General features: G+C 40.7%; 1 protein-coding gene across 1 annotated transcript in view; it reads left to right on the top strand.

The window, feature by feature from the left end:
- PAPPA (pappalysin 1) overlaps positions 1 to 19,113 on the top strand; it is a 279,318-nt gene that overhangs the window by 160,245 nt on the left and 99,960 nt on the right. Inside the window, exon 10 of the mRNA XM_064291557.1 lies at positions 12,814 to 13,007. Within this exon, the coding sequence (XP_064147627.1) occupies positions 12,814 to 13,007 (194 nt within the window). The remainder of the gene's footprint in view (positions 1 to 12,813; positions 13,008 to 19,113) is intronic.

The following is a 19,113-nucleotide window of genomic DNA, read 5'->3' as shown; positions in this document are numbered from 1 at the left end:
CATCAACCTTCTGCTGGTCTAGGAGCTTCTCAACACAGAGACCCTGGGTCCAAAGGATATGTTCCACTCCTGGCTTCTTGCTTGGTGGTGATGAGGTCCCTCTCTTCTCTGCTCACTTTTATATCTCAAAAGAGATTGACTCAAGATACAACCTAAACCTATAAATTGTGTCCTGCCTCATTAACATAACTGCCTCTAATCCTGCCTCATTAACATCATAAAGGTTAGCATTTATAACACATAGGTAATTGCATCAGATCACAAAATGGAGGACAGTCACACAATACTGGGAATCATGACCTAGCCACGTTGACACACATTTTTGGGGGACACAATTCAATCTATAACAACTACCTAGTCCATTTCAAAAGAGTGTGCATTCTAGTTCTTTGCCTCCTCCTTGAGTCATAAACCAAATTCATCTCCTGTGACTGAAAGCTCTTACTTCCCTATTTATGAGTGGTTTCTGTTTGTTTTTCCCTCAAGAGGCTGGAGGCTTAGTAGCTGCAACAGCTTCGTAAACTAGTTATATTCAGCCCACACCAGTGACTGTTGTGAACAGTGAAGTCAGAGATTCCCAAAAATAATATTGAAACTTGGTTGAGCATAACAAAATATTTTGTTTCCAGAATTACATACTGAAAACCCAGGGCTGATACGACAGCATGATACAGTAGAAAGGTCATTGTATTGTGAGTTCAAGAGCCAATGTTCTAGTCTTGTCTTACTTAGAATTTTCTCTGAAGGTGTCAGCAAAGTACTTCAACTTGATAAACCTCAGCTTTCCCATAGGTAAAGTGAAGTAATTGCTTTCTGATCCAAGGCCATCATCATCAACAACTATGTATTGATCACTTGTTGAACGCTGACTGCTTTACCTACATTTACCACTAGACTGACTATATGTTCCATGGAAGTAAAGATCACTTTTTTTTTTTTTTTAACTGTTCCAAGCCTACAGCTTATCACAGTACCTGGCACACAAAAGCAACTAAGTAAATATCTTGGGTTGTTGTATAATTGCATCGATTATTAACTGATTTGAGCCCTGTTACAAACATTCCTTTAAATGAGGAAACCCAGGCTTAGAAATTCTAAGTAATTTGCCCCAAGTCAAATAGATAATAAATGGCACACTTGGTAAGCAAAATCAGGTTTTACACCTCACTGCCCCAAAACAGTAAAAATCGCTATTATAACACAACTTCCCTTTCCTAAAGGATAAAACTAAAATTCCTTATCATAGCATTGCAATCCTTCCTCAATCCGGACTCAAATCAGCCTTTCAACTCATCAGTTCCAGAAGCCACAACACTCCCTTAAACCTAGTCATGCTTGTTGTTGTTGTTGTTAGGTGCCATCCAGTCAGCTCGGACTCACAGCAACCCTGTGTACAACAGAATGAAACAGTGCCCCATCCTGCGCTATCCTTATAATCATTGTTGTGCTTAAGCTAATCCTTGCGGCCACTGTGTCAATCCATCTCATTTAGAGTCTTCCCCTTTCTTGCTTCCTCTTTTTACCAAGCATGATGTCCTTCTCCAGGGACTGATCCCTCCTGACAACATGTCCAAAGTATGTGAGACGTAGTCTCGCCATCCTTGCTTCTAAGGAACATTCTGGTTGTACTTCTTCCAAGACAGATTTGTTCGTTCTTTTGGCAGTCCAGGGTGTATTCAATATTTTTCGCCAACACCACAATTCAAAGGTGTCAATTCTTCTTCAGTCTTCTTTATTCAGCATCCAGCTTTCACGTGCATAGGAGGTGACTGAAAACACCGTGGCTTGCTTGGGTCAGGCATACCTTAGTCTTTAAGGTGACATCTTTGCTTTCAACACTTTGAAGAGGTCTTTTGCAACAGATTTGCCCAGTGTAACACCTGTTTTGATTTCTTGACTGCGCTTCCATCGGTGTTGATTGTGGGGCCCAGTAAAATGAAATCCTTGACAACTTCAGTCTTTTTCCCATTTATCATTATGTTCCTTATTGGTCCAGTTGTAAGGACTTTTGTTTCCTTTATGTTGAGGTGTAATCCATACTGAAGGCTATGGTCTTCGATCATAATCAGTAAGTGCTTCAAGTCCTCTTCGCTTTCAGCAAGCAAAGGCGTCTCATCTGCATAATGCAGGTTATTAATGAGTCTTCCTCCAACACTGATGCCCGGTTCTTCTTCAAATAGTCCAGCTTCTTGGATTATTTGCTCCATATTCAGATTGAATAGGTATGGTGAAAGGATACAATCTGACACACACCTTTCCTGACTTTAAACCACACAGTATCCCCTTGTTCTGTTTGAATGACTGCCTCTTGATCTATGTACAGGTTCCTCATGAGCACAATTAAGTGTTCTGGAATTCTCATTCTTTGCGATGTTGTCCATAATTTGTTATGATCCACATGGTAGAATGCCTTAGCATAGTCAGTAAAACACAGGCAAACATTCTTCTGGTATTCTCTGCATTCAGCCAGGTTCCATCTGACATTAGCAATGATATCCCTGGTTCTGCGTCCTCTTCTGATTCCAGCTTGAATTTCTGGCAGTTTCCTGTTTATATTCTGCTGCAGCCACTTTTGAATGATCTTCAACAAAATTTTACTTGCGTGCGGTATTAATAATATTGTTCAGTAATTTCAGCATTCTGCTGAATCACCGTTCTTGAGAATAGGCATAAATATAGATCTCTTCCAGTCATCTGGCCAGGTAGCTGTCTTCCAAATTTCTTGGCATAGACGAGTGAGCATTTCCAGCACTGCATCCATTTATTGAAACATCTCAATTTATATTCCATCAATTCCTGGAGCCTTGTGTTTTTTTTGCCAATGCCTTCAGTATAGCTTGGACTTCTTCCTTCAGTACCATCAGTTCCTGATCATATGCTACCTCTTGAAATGGTTGAACGTCGACCAGTTCTTTTTGGTACAGTGACTCTGTGTATTCCCTCCATCTTCTTTTGATGCTTTCTGTGTCGTTTAATATATTCCCCATAGAATCCTTCAGTATTGCAACTCGAGGCTTGAATTTTTTCAATTCTTTCAGCTTGAGAAATGCAGAGCGTGTTCTTCTCTTTTGGTTTTCCATCTTCAGGTCTTTACATATGTCATTATAATACTTTACTTTGTCTTCTTGAGCAGCCCTTTTGAAAATCTTCTGTTCAACTCTTTGACTTCATCATTTCTTCCTCTTGCTTTGTCTACACGACATTCAAGAGCAAGTTTCAGAGTCTCTTCTGACATCCATTTTGGTCTTTTCTTTATTTCTTTTCTTTTTAATGACCTCTTGCTTTTTTCATGTATGATGTCCTTGGTGTCATTCCACAACTGGTCTGGTCTTCCATCATTAGTGTTCAATGCACCGAATCTATTCTTGAGATGGTCTCTAAATTCAGATGAGGTATACTCAAGGTTGTACTTTGGCTTTCGTTGACTTGTTCTGATTTTCTTCAGTTTCAACTTGAACTTGCATATGAGCAATTGATGGTCTGTTCAGCAGTTGACCCCTGGCCTTGTTCTGAGCATTGATATTGAGCTTTTCCATCGTCTCTTCCCACAGATGTAGTCAATTTGATTCCTATGTATTCAATTTGGTGAGGTCCATGTATATAGTCACCATTTATGTTGATGAAAAAAAGTATTTGCAATGAAGAAGTCATTGGTGTTGCAAAATTCTATCATGTGATCTCTGGCATTGTTTCTACCACCAAGGCCATATTTTCCAACTGCTGACCTTCCTTGTTTCCAATTTTCGCTTTCCAACCTCCAGTAATTATCAATGCATCCTGATTGCATGTTACATCAAGTTCAGACTGCAGAAGTTGGTAAAAATCTTCAATTTCTTCTTTGGCCTTAGTGGTTGGTATGTAAGTTTGAATAATAGTCATATTAACTGGTCTTCCTTGTAGGCATATGGATATTATCCTATCACTTACAGCTTTGTACTTCAGGATAGATCTTGAAATGTTCTTTTTGAAGATGAATGCAATGCCATTCCTCTTCAAGTTGTCGTTCCTGGCATAGTAGAACATATGCTTTTCCCATTCAAAATGGCCAATACCAGTCCATTTCAGCTTATTAATGCATAAGATATCAATGTTTATGTGTTTCATTTCATTTTTGACGAATTCCAGTTTTCCAAGATTCATACTTCGTACATTCGACGTTCCGATTATTAATGGATGTCTGTAGCTTTTTATTCTCATTTTGACTCATGCCACATCAGCAAATGAAAATTCCAAAAGCTTGACTCCATCCACATCATTAAGGTTGACTCTACTTTGAGGAGGCAGCTCTTCCCCAGTTGTCTTTTGAGTGCCTTCCAACCTGAGAGGCTCATCTTCCAGCACTATAGCAAGTAATGTTCCACTGGTACTCATCAGGTTTTCACTGGCTAAATCTTTCCAGAAGTAGACTGCTGGGTCCTTCTTTGTAGGCTGTCTTAGTCTAGAAGCTCAGTTGAAACCTGTCTGCCATGGGCAACCCTGTTGATATTTCAATACCAGTGGCATAACTGCCAGCATCACAGCAACATGCTAGCCCCCACAGTACAACAAATTGCCAGACACGTGGGGGCCAATCATGCTAGGTTACTCATTAAACAAATAATTTTGTGAATACGAATCAGTGCAAAGTTGGTTCCCAGGAGGCAAAGGTCAAGTATATCTCTGCTTTCCAACTTCTTCATTGTCTGACACCAGCCACTTTCTGCCCCCGCAGCACTTTCTCTGTTGAGTTTGGTAATTCGCTGCAACATCACACAGAACTCACAAACTGTTCTTATGGTTATGTGGTTTATTAGGGTGAAGGATACAACTCAGAAGTAACAGGATAGAATAGAATTCAGAAGTAACTCAGGAAAAAAAAAAAAGCAACATGAAAAGGTACTTGGGTGAGGATGGAAAGGTCCCCAAAGTAGAGGCATGCCCTTTCCTGGGAAGCTCTCCTTCCAGAATTTTCTCCCTCAGGAAGCTTCACTGAGCATTACTGGTTAGGACTTTTATCATCCTGTCTACACTCTCATTATTGGTTACCAGGTAGGCTCCCAGACCACTCCTACTGATTGATACAAGTCATCAGGTGTGGCCAATGTAGCCCACTTAAAGGGTTATTTTACAAAGGCCAAGGACAAAGATCAAACTGCTTGAGGTAAAGTAACTCTTAACCCCACACTCATATATCCAAGTATTTGTTCAGGCTTATCCTTTGTTCATACCCTTCCCTCCATGTGTTCAAATTCTTGTCATCTCCCTAAATCATCTTCTCAAGGAAGCCTTTCCCTGTTTACCCAAGCAGTATTGATTCTTTTCCACAGGGGCCAGCCAAATCTGATTCATCAGTATATGCCCAGCACCAGCATAGACACAGAGCAGCTGCTCAGTGAATATTGGTTAAATGAATTGCTGGCCTTCCCCAGTTGTCACCTAGGAGCTAGAAGCTATCTTTAGCTAGAGGTGATTATTCCTCTCATTCCTAAAATCTGCAAAAAGCTTTGATACTTTTTATCAGATGCCATTCATTGCTGAAATGACTGGAAAAGAATTACTGGGTTCTTAGTCCCAGAGGGCATGATGGGAAAGTGTTTGAGAGACAACGATTAGGGCTTTGTTTTAAAACAACTGCAATCCCAAAGTCAGAAGAAATATTTCAGTGAGGCTACTAAGTCTTTCAGCAAAGTACGTTATTCCACTGGAAGAAGATGCCTCTGTTTTGATGAAACCTGGTTTGCAGTACCATCATGGTATTGCCAATAACCATATTACAAAAAGTATACCAGCACTTGGTTAGTTTAGATTATTAATAATCTGGTAATAATCATGATTGAATAAAAGGCATTTACTAGCTCTCATTTGCCATTTATTTATTCACGTATTCCACAGTCATTTATTCCAATCTCCTTCATGCCAGATACTGTGCTATGAGTTGGGAGTACAGATATGAAAGACTTAGTGATTTTCTTCCCAGAGATCCTCACTGCCTAGTTGGGGAGACTGACCTACAGACAAGCTGTAAAAAAAAAAAAAAAAAAAAAAGCGGTGATGGGGGAAATCTGGAATTGTGAGAACACAGAGGAAGGATATTTAGCTAGGGTAGGAATTTAGAAAGAGAGAGTGAAGGATAGAGAAGACTTGGAAGAGGAGACACTGAATCTGAAGAACCAGTAGGAGTTAACAAAGTGAAGGAGAAAATAAGTTCCAGGCAGAGGGAACAATCCTTGCAAGGGGGTGGAGGGGTGAAATACAATGACTCGTTTGGAAAACTGCAGGAAGAGGCCAGCTTGTGGAGGGCCTTGTACACCAAGCTAAAGAAAATGATCATCTCCTCTAAGCAGTGGGAATCTACCAAAGAGCTGTATGCAAGGAGGGAACATGGTCATATTTGTATTTTGGGAAGAAGACTTACAGCCTAAATGCCCTAAATTACCCCATTGTCCCAAAGAATAAACTTTATTTCAGTCCTCGTTTGAAGAACGTATTGGCTTAAGTTAGTTTTTGAAGTGACCAATAACTTATGACTATGTGGTCGACTGTGTGAATCATAACAAATTATGGGTAACATTGCGAAGAATGGGAATTCCAGAACATTTAACTGTACTCATGAGAAAACTGTATATAGACCAAGAGGCAGTCGTTTGAACAGAAGAAGGGGATACTGCATGGTTTAAAGTCAGGAACGGTGTGCGTCAGGGTTGTATCCTTTCACCATACTTATTCAGTCTGTATGCTGAGCAAATAACCTGAGAAACTGGACTATATGAAGAAGAATGCAGCATAAGGATTGGCGGAAGAATCGTTAAAAACCTATGATATGCAGATGACACAACCTTTCTTGCTGAAGGTTAGGAGGACTTGAAGCACTTATTGATGAAGATTAAAGACCACAGCCTTCGGTATGGATTGCACCTCCACATAAAGAAAACAGAAATCCTCACAACTGGACCAATAAACAACATCATGATAAATGGATAAAAGATTGATGTTGTCAAAGATTTCATTTTTCTTGGATCCACAAACAATGCCCATGGAAGCAGCAGTCAAGAAATCAAATGGCTTATTGCATTGAGCAAATCTATTACAAATAAATAAATAAATAAAAAGCTAAGAAGTCACTTTGAGGACTAAAGTGCACTTGACCCAAGCCGTGGTATTTTCAATTGCCTCATACGCATGCTAAAGCTTGACAGAAGACCGAAGAAGAATTGATGCCTTTGAATTATGGTATTGGGGAAGAATATTGAATATACCATGGATTGCCAGAAGAATGAACAAATCTGTCTTGAGAGAAGTACAGCTGGAATGCTTATTAGCTGCAAGGATGGCAAGACTTTGTCTTACATACTTTGGACATGGTATCAGAAAGGACTAGTCCCTGCTGAAGGACATCATGCTTAATAAAGTACAGGGTCAGCGAAAAAGAGGAAGACTTTCAACGAGATGGATTGACACAGTGACTGCAACAATGGGCTCATACCAACAATTTTGGGGCTGGTGCAGGTCCAGACTGTGTTTCATTCTGTTGTGCATGGAGTCACTATGAGTTAGTACCGACTTCATGACACCTATTTTTTTTTTTTTTTTAACAACAACATCTGTCCTTTAAGGTCCTTAAACTGGGGTGAGTCAGTGTGAAGGCAAGCTTCCTAATGCAAACCATTCCTAAGATCTTGTACTGAGCTGACATGAGTAATTTGTTTTTTGCCCCTTTTAAGCAATGGGGTCTTTGGTTATTTCTTTCACTCATTCGTTTCAGGGATTCCAGTGATGTCATAAATTGCCAAAGTTTCTATTCAATCTAAGCTAATTAGCATTCACCCAGTTGTGATGAGATAGTCCAACTATAAATAAATATGTTCTTTTCTTTAAGTTATTGCTTTTTTTCTTTTCTTTTTGTTTACTTGCTTGCTTATATTTATATTGAAAATAACCCATGCACCTTCTTTGATCATTATTATCCTTGATGATTCTTTAAGATCTAGGGTTGGGTATGTAAAAGTAGTATCTTTAATTAAGAAGACTTCTCCAATCTCTTTCTCATCCCAGTATCATCATTAAGAATAGGCCCTGTGCCTTTAAGACCTGTATTACTTTCCCATCTCTTAGTCTATCATGTTATTTGATGATACCCATTACTTTATTGAGGCAGTCTAAAAGATAATCTTGTTCCCATTTCATAGATGGGGAGACTGAGGCACAGGTAGGTGAAATAACATGCTCAAGATGACCCAGTAATTAGGGAAAAATCAGGAGCTTAAATCCAGGGTTTCTGTCTTCAAAGTTAAGAACTCTTAATAGCTCAAACCCCAGCCTTTACTTATATTTTAAGATAAAAGCCTCTCATTTCCCTAAGACTTGGCTTTCCAAGCCTTCAAATGAGGCTAACAATTCCTACCTATCTCAAACAGTGTCTTTCGGACATGCATCAGGAATGCAGAGGCATGACATTTCATCCTGATCCTTCAGACAGATGGGAATTGAAAATTAAGTCAATGAAAGTAGGCATCAGCTGTGTCTGTCCACTTACAGAGTCCATCTGCCTTGGGCTATTGGAGCTGAGGTCATTTCTTCCAAAAGGAAAAGAAAGTTTTTGGCAGATGAAAGCTCAACTGGAGAAGACAGACTTGGTTCATACCACCCCAGCCACATCAAGTCTCTTAGCTGGATAGGACAGACTTCTAAATGTGTCACTCATGAAAGCAAATTAACCTGAAATGAGGGGTGCCCTCATTTCTAAAGGTCTAAAACCTTTTCAAAATGTACAGCGTGAATGCTATTTAGACAAGAGTGTATGCATTCATTAGGGCTGCTGAAGTTTAGCCATTCATTCATTCAGTGAATATTTGTTGGGAGTCTACTAGGTTAAAACACACACACACACACACATACATACATATACATATGTTGGTGTATGACATCGAGTCAATTTCCACTCATAGTGTCCCTGTGTGACAGAGTAGAACTGCCCCATAGGGTTTCTTAGACTGTAGTATTTATGGAGGAGCCCTGGTAGTGCGTGGTTAAGCGCCCAGCTGCTAACCGAAAAGGTTGGTGGTTCAGACCCACCAGCTGCTCCATGGGAGAAAGATATGGCAATCTGCTTCCATAAAGATGACACGCCTTAGAAACCCTATGAAGCAGTTCTACTCTGTCCTGTAGGGTTGCTGTGAGCCAGAATCGACTTGAGGACAATGGGTTTGTTTTGGTCTTTGGAATCTTTTAAGGGAGGAAATGGACAGGTTTTTTCTCCCGCAGAGCACTGGTGGGTTCCAACTGCCAACCTTTTGGATAACAGCCTACTGCTTAACCATTGCATCACCAGGCCCCATTACATATACATATTCATATACATACGCATATACATATATGTGTACATATACATATACTCATGCATATTGACATTCACATACACATTCATATACATATACATATACACATAACATACATACACATATGCATCTACATACATACATACATTTATAATACTCGCCAGTGAAATGATTATCAATGCCACTAGTTATGGCATGGCAGGTAGGGTGACAGGCTGATCATTTGACCTTTAAATTCTTTTCACTACAAAATGCTCAGGTCCCAGCATAAAACATTCAAGAAGCACCAAGTAAACTGATGTGATAAAAACAGGAAGGCCAATTTTGTTTTGTTGTTGCTGTCTTTGTTTTTCCTGGCCGCACATTTGTATTCCATTCCTCACCCCGTTCTCGTCAGTGCTCGGGGCAGTGGGAGTAGCGAGGGAAAGAGAATTCCCCTGATGAAGACTGGCAGATGTAACCAAATGGCCCCCAGGACACTAGTAGCAAGAGAAACTGCATAGCCAAGTCTAGGATGTTATTCAAAAGAGGGACTCAAAATAGCTTTGTCAGCAGAATCTTAAGGGGAGAAACTAGGCATCTTATGTCTGTCTGTTCTCTCTCGCTTTAACTCTGTCTCTGCCTATCTGTCAACCATCTACCTATCTATCTATCTATCTGTCTATCTATCTGTCTGTCTGTCTGTCTGTCTGTGTATCTATCATTTGTCATATCTATCTGTCATCTATCTAATCTATCTATCAATTATCTGTTTATCTTTTGTCTCTCCTCCATCCCCAGTTTCTGCTGATTTTAAGCAGACAGATTTATTGAGGTCTTAAACATAATTAGGCAGAAATTAGTGTTTGTGAGAACTACACTCTAGCCCCAATTTCTGCCACTCCGATAGGTCTCTTTGCTGAGGAAATGATAAGAGATCTTATATGATCTTATTATAATGTTACTCTACTTGTGTTCATATTGGAGGAGAAGAAAGGTGGTGCCAAGAGTCGGGCAATGCCTTTTCATCATTCTGGAGGTACTGTATATAGGAGGAAGATCTCTCCATTGGGCAAAAAAAGGCCAGGCTTCTATTTCTAGCCCTGCCACGGACTCTTTTCCATGACCTGGAAGCAAACGTTTTGCCTCGTCTGGCCCTCAGCTTTCCATTAGGTAAAACGGGTAAGGAGCTGGCATTCTACACATCATCTTATGTAATCACTGCAACAACACTGAGCAAGTATTATTACCTGCAATGTTTTTGAATGAGGAAAATAAAGAAAGCTTATTTTATTTAAGGCCTGTACAGCTTATGGAAACCCTGGTGGCGTAGTGCTTAAGAGCTATGGCTTCTAACCAAAAGGTCGGCAGTTCAAATCCACCAGGTGCTCCTTGGGAACCCTATGGGGCAGTTCTACTCTGTTCTATAGGGTTACTATGAGTCGGAATTGACTTGACGGCAACGGGTTTGGTTTCTATATGCCTACAGATGGCAGAGTTAGAATTTGAATTCAGGTTTGCCTGATGCCAAAACCTAAGCTCTTTGCAATTCCTTTTATTGGGTTTCTAAAGAGCAAAGTCGGGATTTATGGCTGGTCACTCTTGGATTGGGCCTAAGCTTTATTATATGTAAGTTGGCCACATGCACCAAGAGGTTGGAGCTACTGAGAAGTGCTGAGCCTGTATTCTTTCCACGCTTGAACTGCCAGGCATGCTACCGGTCACTAGAGTCCTGAGCTGGCTCAACCCATCATTAAATAACTGAATTATAATGAATTGATTTATTCTGGCTCTTTTGATAGCATTTCACTATGTAAACTGTTTGCAGAAAAAAAACAAGGGATTTTGGAAGGGGCTCAACATTCTGCTGCCCCTGAATTCAATGACTCTTTTTTCAGATAGTCAGCACCATAGAAATCCAAGTTTTATTTCTACTTGACCCGAGCTCCTTCTAGCTGGGGGAATGTTGCCTGAAAGTGTTTCAAGCTAGTACTGATTTCACAAGCTGATTTAATTCAGCCACATAGGGATAAATCAAACTCTTTAAAAGAATATAGATTTTTTCTCTTGACAATTATTTTAAAATGTACAAAGCACTTTTATATCCTATGAGTTTTATGGCTATCCTGTGAAGTTATCCTGGCTGGGACTATCATTTCTGCTTTACATATAAGAAACCAGAGACTGAGATGTGAAGCTGGTTATGCAATGTTATGTAGCTAATATAAGGGCCCTTTGGCCCTAAATCCAGTACCCTTTCTAGGACTCCACTCCATTTTAGTATAAATGAAGGAAGGATGTCTTAGGTCAAGCACTATTCTTAGGATGACTATACATTCCGCTTTGCCTACGATATTCTGATTTTCCCAGAATATGTCCTATTGCCTGGACATAATTCTTAATAGCACCGTTCTCACTCTCTAAGTGTGCCAGTTTGAATGATAAGTTATATGGTCACCCTAAGACACTGGGTAGGGACTGGATTTGAAGGACCTCACAGTCTTTCAGGGGAGCTGCAACCTGTAGATGTAATGGCAACAACATGTGATGTTTTTAAATGGAGATCTTCATTCAATAGAAGCCCACCTGGAGGAAATATTTAGCTTTGCCTAGAAAAAATTTGGGAAAATATCACAGAATAGCTGACATTAGAATTATTAAATGATGGGCAGGGTAGTCTCTTTCAGATGGCCACATCCAGGCTTCTCTTTGTATTATTCTGTATTGAAATACCAAGAAGCACACTTAGGTCATACGTACTTGGAAGTCATCCCACTAGCTCTGTGCTTCTGTGATCTTTGTCCTTGGAGCTAAGTGAGAATCATTGCAGCTAGTTGCAGGTTTAAATCATCCCAAGCAGAAACCCTTGCTGTTATCTGAATTATGTGAGAGACTGATAACTCAGTTGGCCTTTAAGTGAGACTTATAAGGTATCCAACAAGCCCGTAGAAGCCTAGAACATTAGACAGGAGCGACCCTTGAGACACCCAGTAGTCTAACCCCTTCCTCTGTACTGATGATTGAGCCAAGAAGGAGAAAGAAACTTACCTAAAGTAACAGAGCAACTTCATTGCAGAGCTGGGACGGAAGCTAGGGTCTCTTGTGTGTCTGCTTACTCATTCTGCAAAACTGAAATCCTCTTTGGAGTTAAATAAACCCCAGCTTGTTACTATGAAGCAGTAATGTACCCAAAACTTAGAAATTGAAAACTTGCATTGAATCCAGAGTTAACATGCAGTATGAACTTCAGCAAGTTATTAAAGACATGTGGAATCTCAATGTCCTCATCTGGAAGATTAAATATTAATTAAAATCATAATACCTTCCTCCCATAGTTATACTGAGGGGCTCACTTGGGGGCAGTGAAGGCGGAAGTGTTTGTAAACTTTTAAAGAGTAGAGATAATGTACCTGGCAATACTGATAGTTTGTTGATTTTGATTCCAAATCTATTCATGATAGCTGAGGCCAGAAAACAAATACCTATCTACTCTGTCCTTTTCTATGTCCATCTCCTACAGATGAGCCCAGCCGGTGCTATTTCCATGATGGTGATGGAGTATGTGAGGAGTTTGAACAAAAAACTAGCATTAAAGACTGTGGCGTCTACACGCCCCAGGGATTCCTAGATCAGTGGGCATCTAATGCTTCAGTATCCCACCAAGACCAACAGTGTCCAGGCTGGGTCATCATTGGTCAACCAGCAGCATCCCAGGTAAGACACCAGCCTATGTGTGACATTTCCTGCAGATATTCTGAGTCACTGCTATGTTCCTCAGGGCTGCCCACCTTGAGGGCAGTGTTATTGAAAATGGCCAAAAATAATGCCATTTGTCAAGGATTAGACATGGAATGGTTAAGGCTGGGAACCTTGGCATATTATGGGTGAATGCTGCCCTCCGTTTCCCTAAATACTATGATTCATATCGGGGGAAAGAACTCCATTTTGGATATGCCATTGGAATTCAACTGGGTAAGAGCATATTCTTTTGGGAGTATCCAATTGTCTGAGGGTACCTAGTGGTGTGTTCCCTGGGCACTCTCCTATGAGTTAATGGTAACTCTATGATTACTTTGCTGTGTGGCCTTGGACTAGTTTCCCCACCTCTCTGGGCCCCATTTTTTTTTTTCTCATCTTTAAAACAGAGGGTAGTTGAACTTGATGATCTCTAAGGGCTTTCCCAACTCTGAGAAGCTGTGACTTATTCCTCAGTCCCCTAATGCACTATTTATGTTCCTTGGTTCTTCCCCAGAGATCTGGCAGCTTAGTTGAGGGAGCTGGAGTGTTGGGGCCACCAGAGCTCCTACAATTCCAGGGTTGGCCATGCAGTCCCCAGAGCCCCCTTTCCAATTATACTGCTGAGCAAGCACCTGCCTTCTTTCGAGACTCCCATTTCCCAGAGACACAACTGAGTGCTTCCGACTACCTGGCCTGGTGGCCATTTCTGAGGCCAGCCTGTGTCCTGGCCTTACAAATGAGCCATTATTTTCAGCCATTCCTCTCGAATATTACTTCTCTGATTTGGAGTCAGCAGTTCAGGCTTGGTTTTTAGGTAAAAGAGAGATTTGTTCTTCTTTTGGAGCCCAGTGAAGAATCACTGGGTAAGGTACAAGGTAGGTCCATCTCATTTATTAACAGTAGTGTTTATTTGATCATTGTGTTTCATCGTCTTTTTGCTTACGTTTACATTTATTAGTTCCTTTATTTATTTGTATGTATTTGCATCTGACGACCCGGAGAAGAATAGAAAGAAACTAGAACATGACATTCCCTGATGCTTCTAATACCATTCTGTTGAATGAATGAACACATGACTAAAGTTCATCCTCCCCCGTGCTACCTCTGTATTAGTACTCCCATCTGTGGTTGTAGTCATCACACTGAACTCTAATGATCTGTCTCTGTGTCTGACTCCACTCTTTGGCTGCAAGTTCTTTGAAAACGAGTTTGGATTTTATCCATCTTGGTCCCCTCATCTTCAAGCACAGGAACTACTAGGTGCTTGGGAAATGTGTGTTTAGTTGACTGTAGATAGACAACACACACATACACAGATGTGCACACACACATACACACACACACACACGGCTACAGGTAAAAGAACAACACTGGGCGAAAATGCTGAAGAACCACTTCTCCGTCACACAGAAATGTCCTGCTTCGGAAATAACACAGCAGGCCAGCAATGGAACCAAGAATGCCGATCTTGACACTCGCATCCACTTCATAGGACTGTTTCTTAAGAAGTCATTCAAACAAGGGAATCATTAATAAACTCAGGATCTCACATGAAGAAGAGCTGAGGTAACAGCTGTGCTTAAAAATCACCCAAAGGTTATTGCGTCTAATGTGAGAAAAGGAGAGAAAGAATTTTCCAGTGTTAGCATTTGAAAAGAGACTTCATGGGGCAATTATTCCAATCCTGTAAAGAGGAGGCTGTCAGGAATTAGGGTGATTATCTCTTCCTAAACAAAAATCCAATTAAAAAAAATCATTATAAAAACTAGCCTTTCCATCTACAAAGAGATGAGGAAACAAAATCATCCTATTGAATTATTCATTGTAACCAATTTTATTTTAATGAAATCGACTAGGTTCCATTACTCTGAGCTTGGACATAATCTTTGTTACAAGGAGACTTCAGCTGTAACTAAATTTGCCATAATGAGATCAGCTCACAGGAGAATACAGGGTCGGGGAGGGGAGATGTGCACAGGCTGGGTGCAGGACCAGGTGGAGGGTGGCCCGGAGGGCAGCAGAACAAAAGTCTCCTGAATTCCTCATCTGAAATGCCTAGAAGTCATCCACACTGTCCCCCCCATCATGCACACGCATGTGCACACACACACATACACACACACACACAGAATCTGCATAATTTTGAATAAAGGCTTTTTCTGAAGTGGAAATGGAGCTCCCTCCCAAGAACAGAGGAGGAGGAGGAAGTGTAACTGTGGCCTTCATTACCTCATACAGTGATTAGAGGAGGTTGGTGGCTAATTTTCACCCTGTCAAGGCCTCCAGTGAAGATGTTGATGGCTGGAGAAGAGGTGCTGGGATGCTCTTAGAAGTTAGGCTTAGGAATAGGTTGGGAAGATGTGCCACATGCCCCTTCCCGCTCCACCAAGACCAATCATATTCTCCCCTCCTTCCTTTCCTCTCCCTCTCTCTTTCACACACACACATACAGTCACATGAAAATTCATACATGAATAGGCCATGTATAAGCATGAGTCCAGACAGTGAGTACCAGTGGTAATAGGGGAGAGTAGGGGAGGGAACTAGAAGTTACTGAGGTCCCATAAACACCAGTCACTGTGCTGGACACTTATAGGCACCTTAAGGCCAATCTCCCTGTGGTTCTTCAGGTAAAAATTATTATCTACTCCAGGGAAACTGAGAGATGGAGTGGCTTTTCCAAAGTCACACAGCCCATAAGTGGAGGGTGCAGATTAGAAGGATGTGCGAAGATGACAGTGGGAGCTTGGAAATATGAGGTCACATCCAAAAGTTGGAAGGAACTGGACATTTGAAAAATTTCACTAGGAAACAAGCAAAAAGAATCATAGATAGGCAGATCTTAGCTTTGGGCATCACTGCAAAGCCCACGAAGTGCTTAAATTCTCACTGGGCAGACTCACAGTTACTTTCCACACCTTCAAATTCAGGCTATTCCCACTCCCTGCAAGGAAGCCCAATCCATGATCCTCTGATGTTCATTGGATGCTCCACCGACATAAGGAATGATGAAATGACCAGTTATTCCATTTCTTCTAAAAAAAAAAAAAACAGTTTTGTCTACTTTTTGCCTTTCCCTGGTGCTGTAAAAATGATAAAGGCGGGTGTTCATTGGAGGTATGCGCTAGAACCTGTGGGAGAAACCAGGGAAGTGAAAGCCTCTGACCTTATCACGGCCAGACTTAGAAAGTATGAGAATTTTATCAGGAGAAGCAGCCTTGTTGGAAAAATACTGCAAGTTCTTCTGGTGACTACTGCAAACAACCAACGCTCAGTCTAGAATATTGATTATATCAGTTATATCAGCCTAGAACACTGAGTAAAACTTCAGCTTCAATTTTGTATAAACCCACCACTTCTAATGGTTTACAATCTCTCGCATCCATTCTCCTCAAGATTCCCAAATTTGGTTAGGGCTAAGCTATTTCACTCTGAACATCGAGTCTCATATCCAAATATTATCAGAAGTATCTAAACTTTCTGGTTCTGTAAATTGGGCTGGGTGTTCTATAATAAGAGACATTCTTAAGATATTTTGGTCATACACCTTCCTGGCCCAGCTGGAATCAAAAAGTTCCTGAGACTGAACAAAAATGGAAATGAACTAAAAGAATGAAGTTATCTCTCTTCTGGGAACCTCAGAAATGGTTTGGTTTAAGTGCTTGCGAAGATCTTGTCTTTTTCTTATTTTGTCTCCATGTTTTGCATTTCTCTAGTGCTTTACACCAAAGGCTGCCAAAATGAGATGTAGCTTTTTCCTTCATCCTGTCCCCACCCCCGGAATTTCTACCAAAGCCCATTTCCTCTTATCCAAATAGGCATCTCCTGACTTCTGTAATGGCCTAATGAAGAAACAGAAGTACTAAGAGACTATCTGGAATGTACAGTACTCTCCTAAGGGATCACAGCCCTTCAGTCAGCCAACCAGTTTATTTCGTTAATCCTCTGGGGATAAAACGTAGACTAAGCATTTCCAGGGCCAAAGTAAAGAAAATTTTTCTAAGAATGAGAACTATCTGCAGTGGAATGGAGTGCCTACATTGTGATATAGTAAACTCCTTATCATAGGATGCATTAAGGCTGAGCTGCTGATGGAATATAGGAGATTCCTGCCTCAGAAGCCAGGTGAGACCTAGGCATCCCCACTTCTTTTGTAATTGATTCTCTGACTTTTTATTTCCATTATTGGGTATATCACTTCTTTGGCATTTCACTCTGAGTCGCTGTTATCTGTTCCTTGGCACTGCTATGTTACTTTCATCTCTATTTTGTCTTAGATTACAACACTTTATGTGTTAATTCATTTATTCATTGGATCAATCAAAGAGAATATGTTTGAGTCTTACGCTTAGAACCTGTGAGGAGATAGAGAGCATGGGCGTTAGCAGGTTGAAGTAGAAATCATGCTGATCTGGCTTTGCCCTCTTAGCTTCTTTTCTTACTTGGGACCCTTGAGCAAGTTCGTCCTCTGAGAACCTCAGTTTTCCCTTTTTGAAAGTGGAAATGATAGCATCTACCTTGTAGAGATTAAGGAGTGAATGTAGAGAAATACTTAGCATTAGATTTTTTCACTTACTGGATCATGCAAATGTTAATGCCCTCCTTCATTCATGTCAGGCCCCCCTGTGGACCCTCACTCCAGAGATGGCCACAGTAACCCACAAGGACAGAAGCTTAGTCAACGTTTGGTTGAGTTTAACATTGTTGTGTTATCAAAGACCCAAGAACCAAGAGTGAGATTCAGAGGAAGTTTCCTTGAGGAAGAAACCACACTGCCATCAGCTTACTCAGCCTGCAGGGATGAGAGCCAGTGTGTAAGGCGGAAAAATCCTTTGCCCACTTTTAGAAGGTGTTGGACAAATTATAAAATGAAACATTTACCAAGTGAACCCAGGCTCTGCAGCAAATTCTTCGCATCTTTCTAATGCTACTACTAAATAGCAATCAGTATTCTCAGTTTACATATTGAGATGTGAAGGCTTAGAGAGCTGAGTGGCTTGCTCCAGGGCTTATAGTTATAATGGACAGAACCAGGATGCAGGCCACTGTGCTCCTAATAAGAACTCTACATGGGGTGAGGCAACTCACACTTGCTTCAATGGCTAACACATGAGAGCAAACTAGGAGAGCTGATGTCTTTTGGATCTTTCATGTGTGCCATGTATTTAAGGAACATTGAGAAAGTAGGTAAAACCCTCTCCAATATCCCAAATATTGTCCCCACTGTTTCTGCCATGCCACCTAAAATTCCAACTTTAGACACTATTCTTTTAAGTTAAGCATTAGTGTCTCCAGAGAGTCTTCTAAAATATGTATGTGGAAATATGGGAGAAACACAGGAAATGTTTTAAGTTGCCAACCTCTGAATAAAAAAAAAATTTCAGTTTCTGGGGAAGGTAGAAATGCCTAATTATTTCTGTGGTATGAGAAAAAAAGGGAGAAGGTACAAATTGGACAACTGTGATGGAAGAGGAAACTGCTCAATTTACAGTTTTGTCACAAGCCATGTGCTGTATTCAGGAGACCTTGAAATGTCAGAACAGAAGAACTGCAAGATGTGTGCATTCCTGGCTGGCCACCATGCTTGAACCTGGAAGGGAAGAACTGTTCATTGGTGTCTTCTTCACCCTTGTGCCCAGAGTAAAGGACCAGAGACCAACTGGGTTATCTGGATGCAAGGGTAAGAAAGCTTTCCACAGGCATTTATGATACAATATAGGAAGTGTTAAGATCAGGAAACTCTGAGGAGGGTTGGGATATATTTCCTGTGGAAGTGATTGCTGAGAAAAAAAAAAAAAGAAGCAACTAGAAAAATAAAATGGGGAACAGCAGAAGAGGAAGGTAGATAGGAAGAGCATGTCAAAGACAGAGTAGCAGAAGCAAAGGAGAGACAGGTAGACAAAGAAAGAATATGAATGACAAATCCTAAAAAAAAAAAAAAAAATTTTTTTAAGGCCAAAGAAGAGTTGATATGTTTGAATTGTGGTGTTGTCAAAGAATATTGAACATTCTGTGGACTATCAAAAGAATGAACAAACCAGTCTTAGAAGAAATGCGACCAGAATGGTCCTTAGAAGCAAGG

This window comes from Loxodonta africana, chromosome 9 (assembly GCF_030014295.1).
Source record: "Loxodonta africana isolate mLoxAfr1 chromosome 9, mLoxAfr1.hap2, whole genome shotgun sequence".
NCBI lineage: Eukaryota > Metazoa > Chordata > Mammalia > Proboscidea > Elephantidae > Loxodonta > Loxodonta africana.
This window is presented reverse-complemented; position numbering and strand designations above follow the sequence as displayed.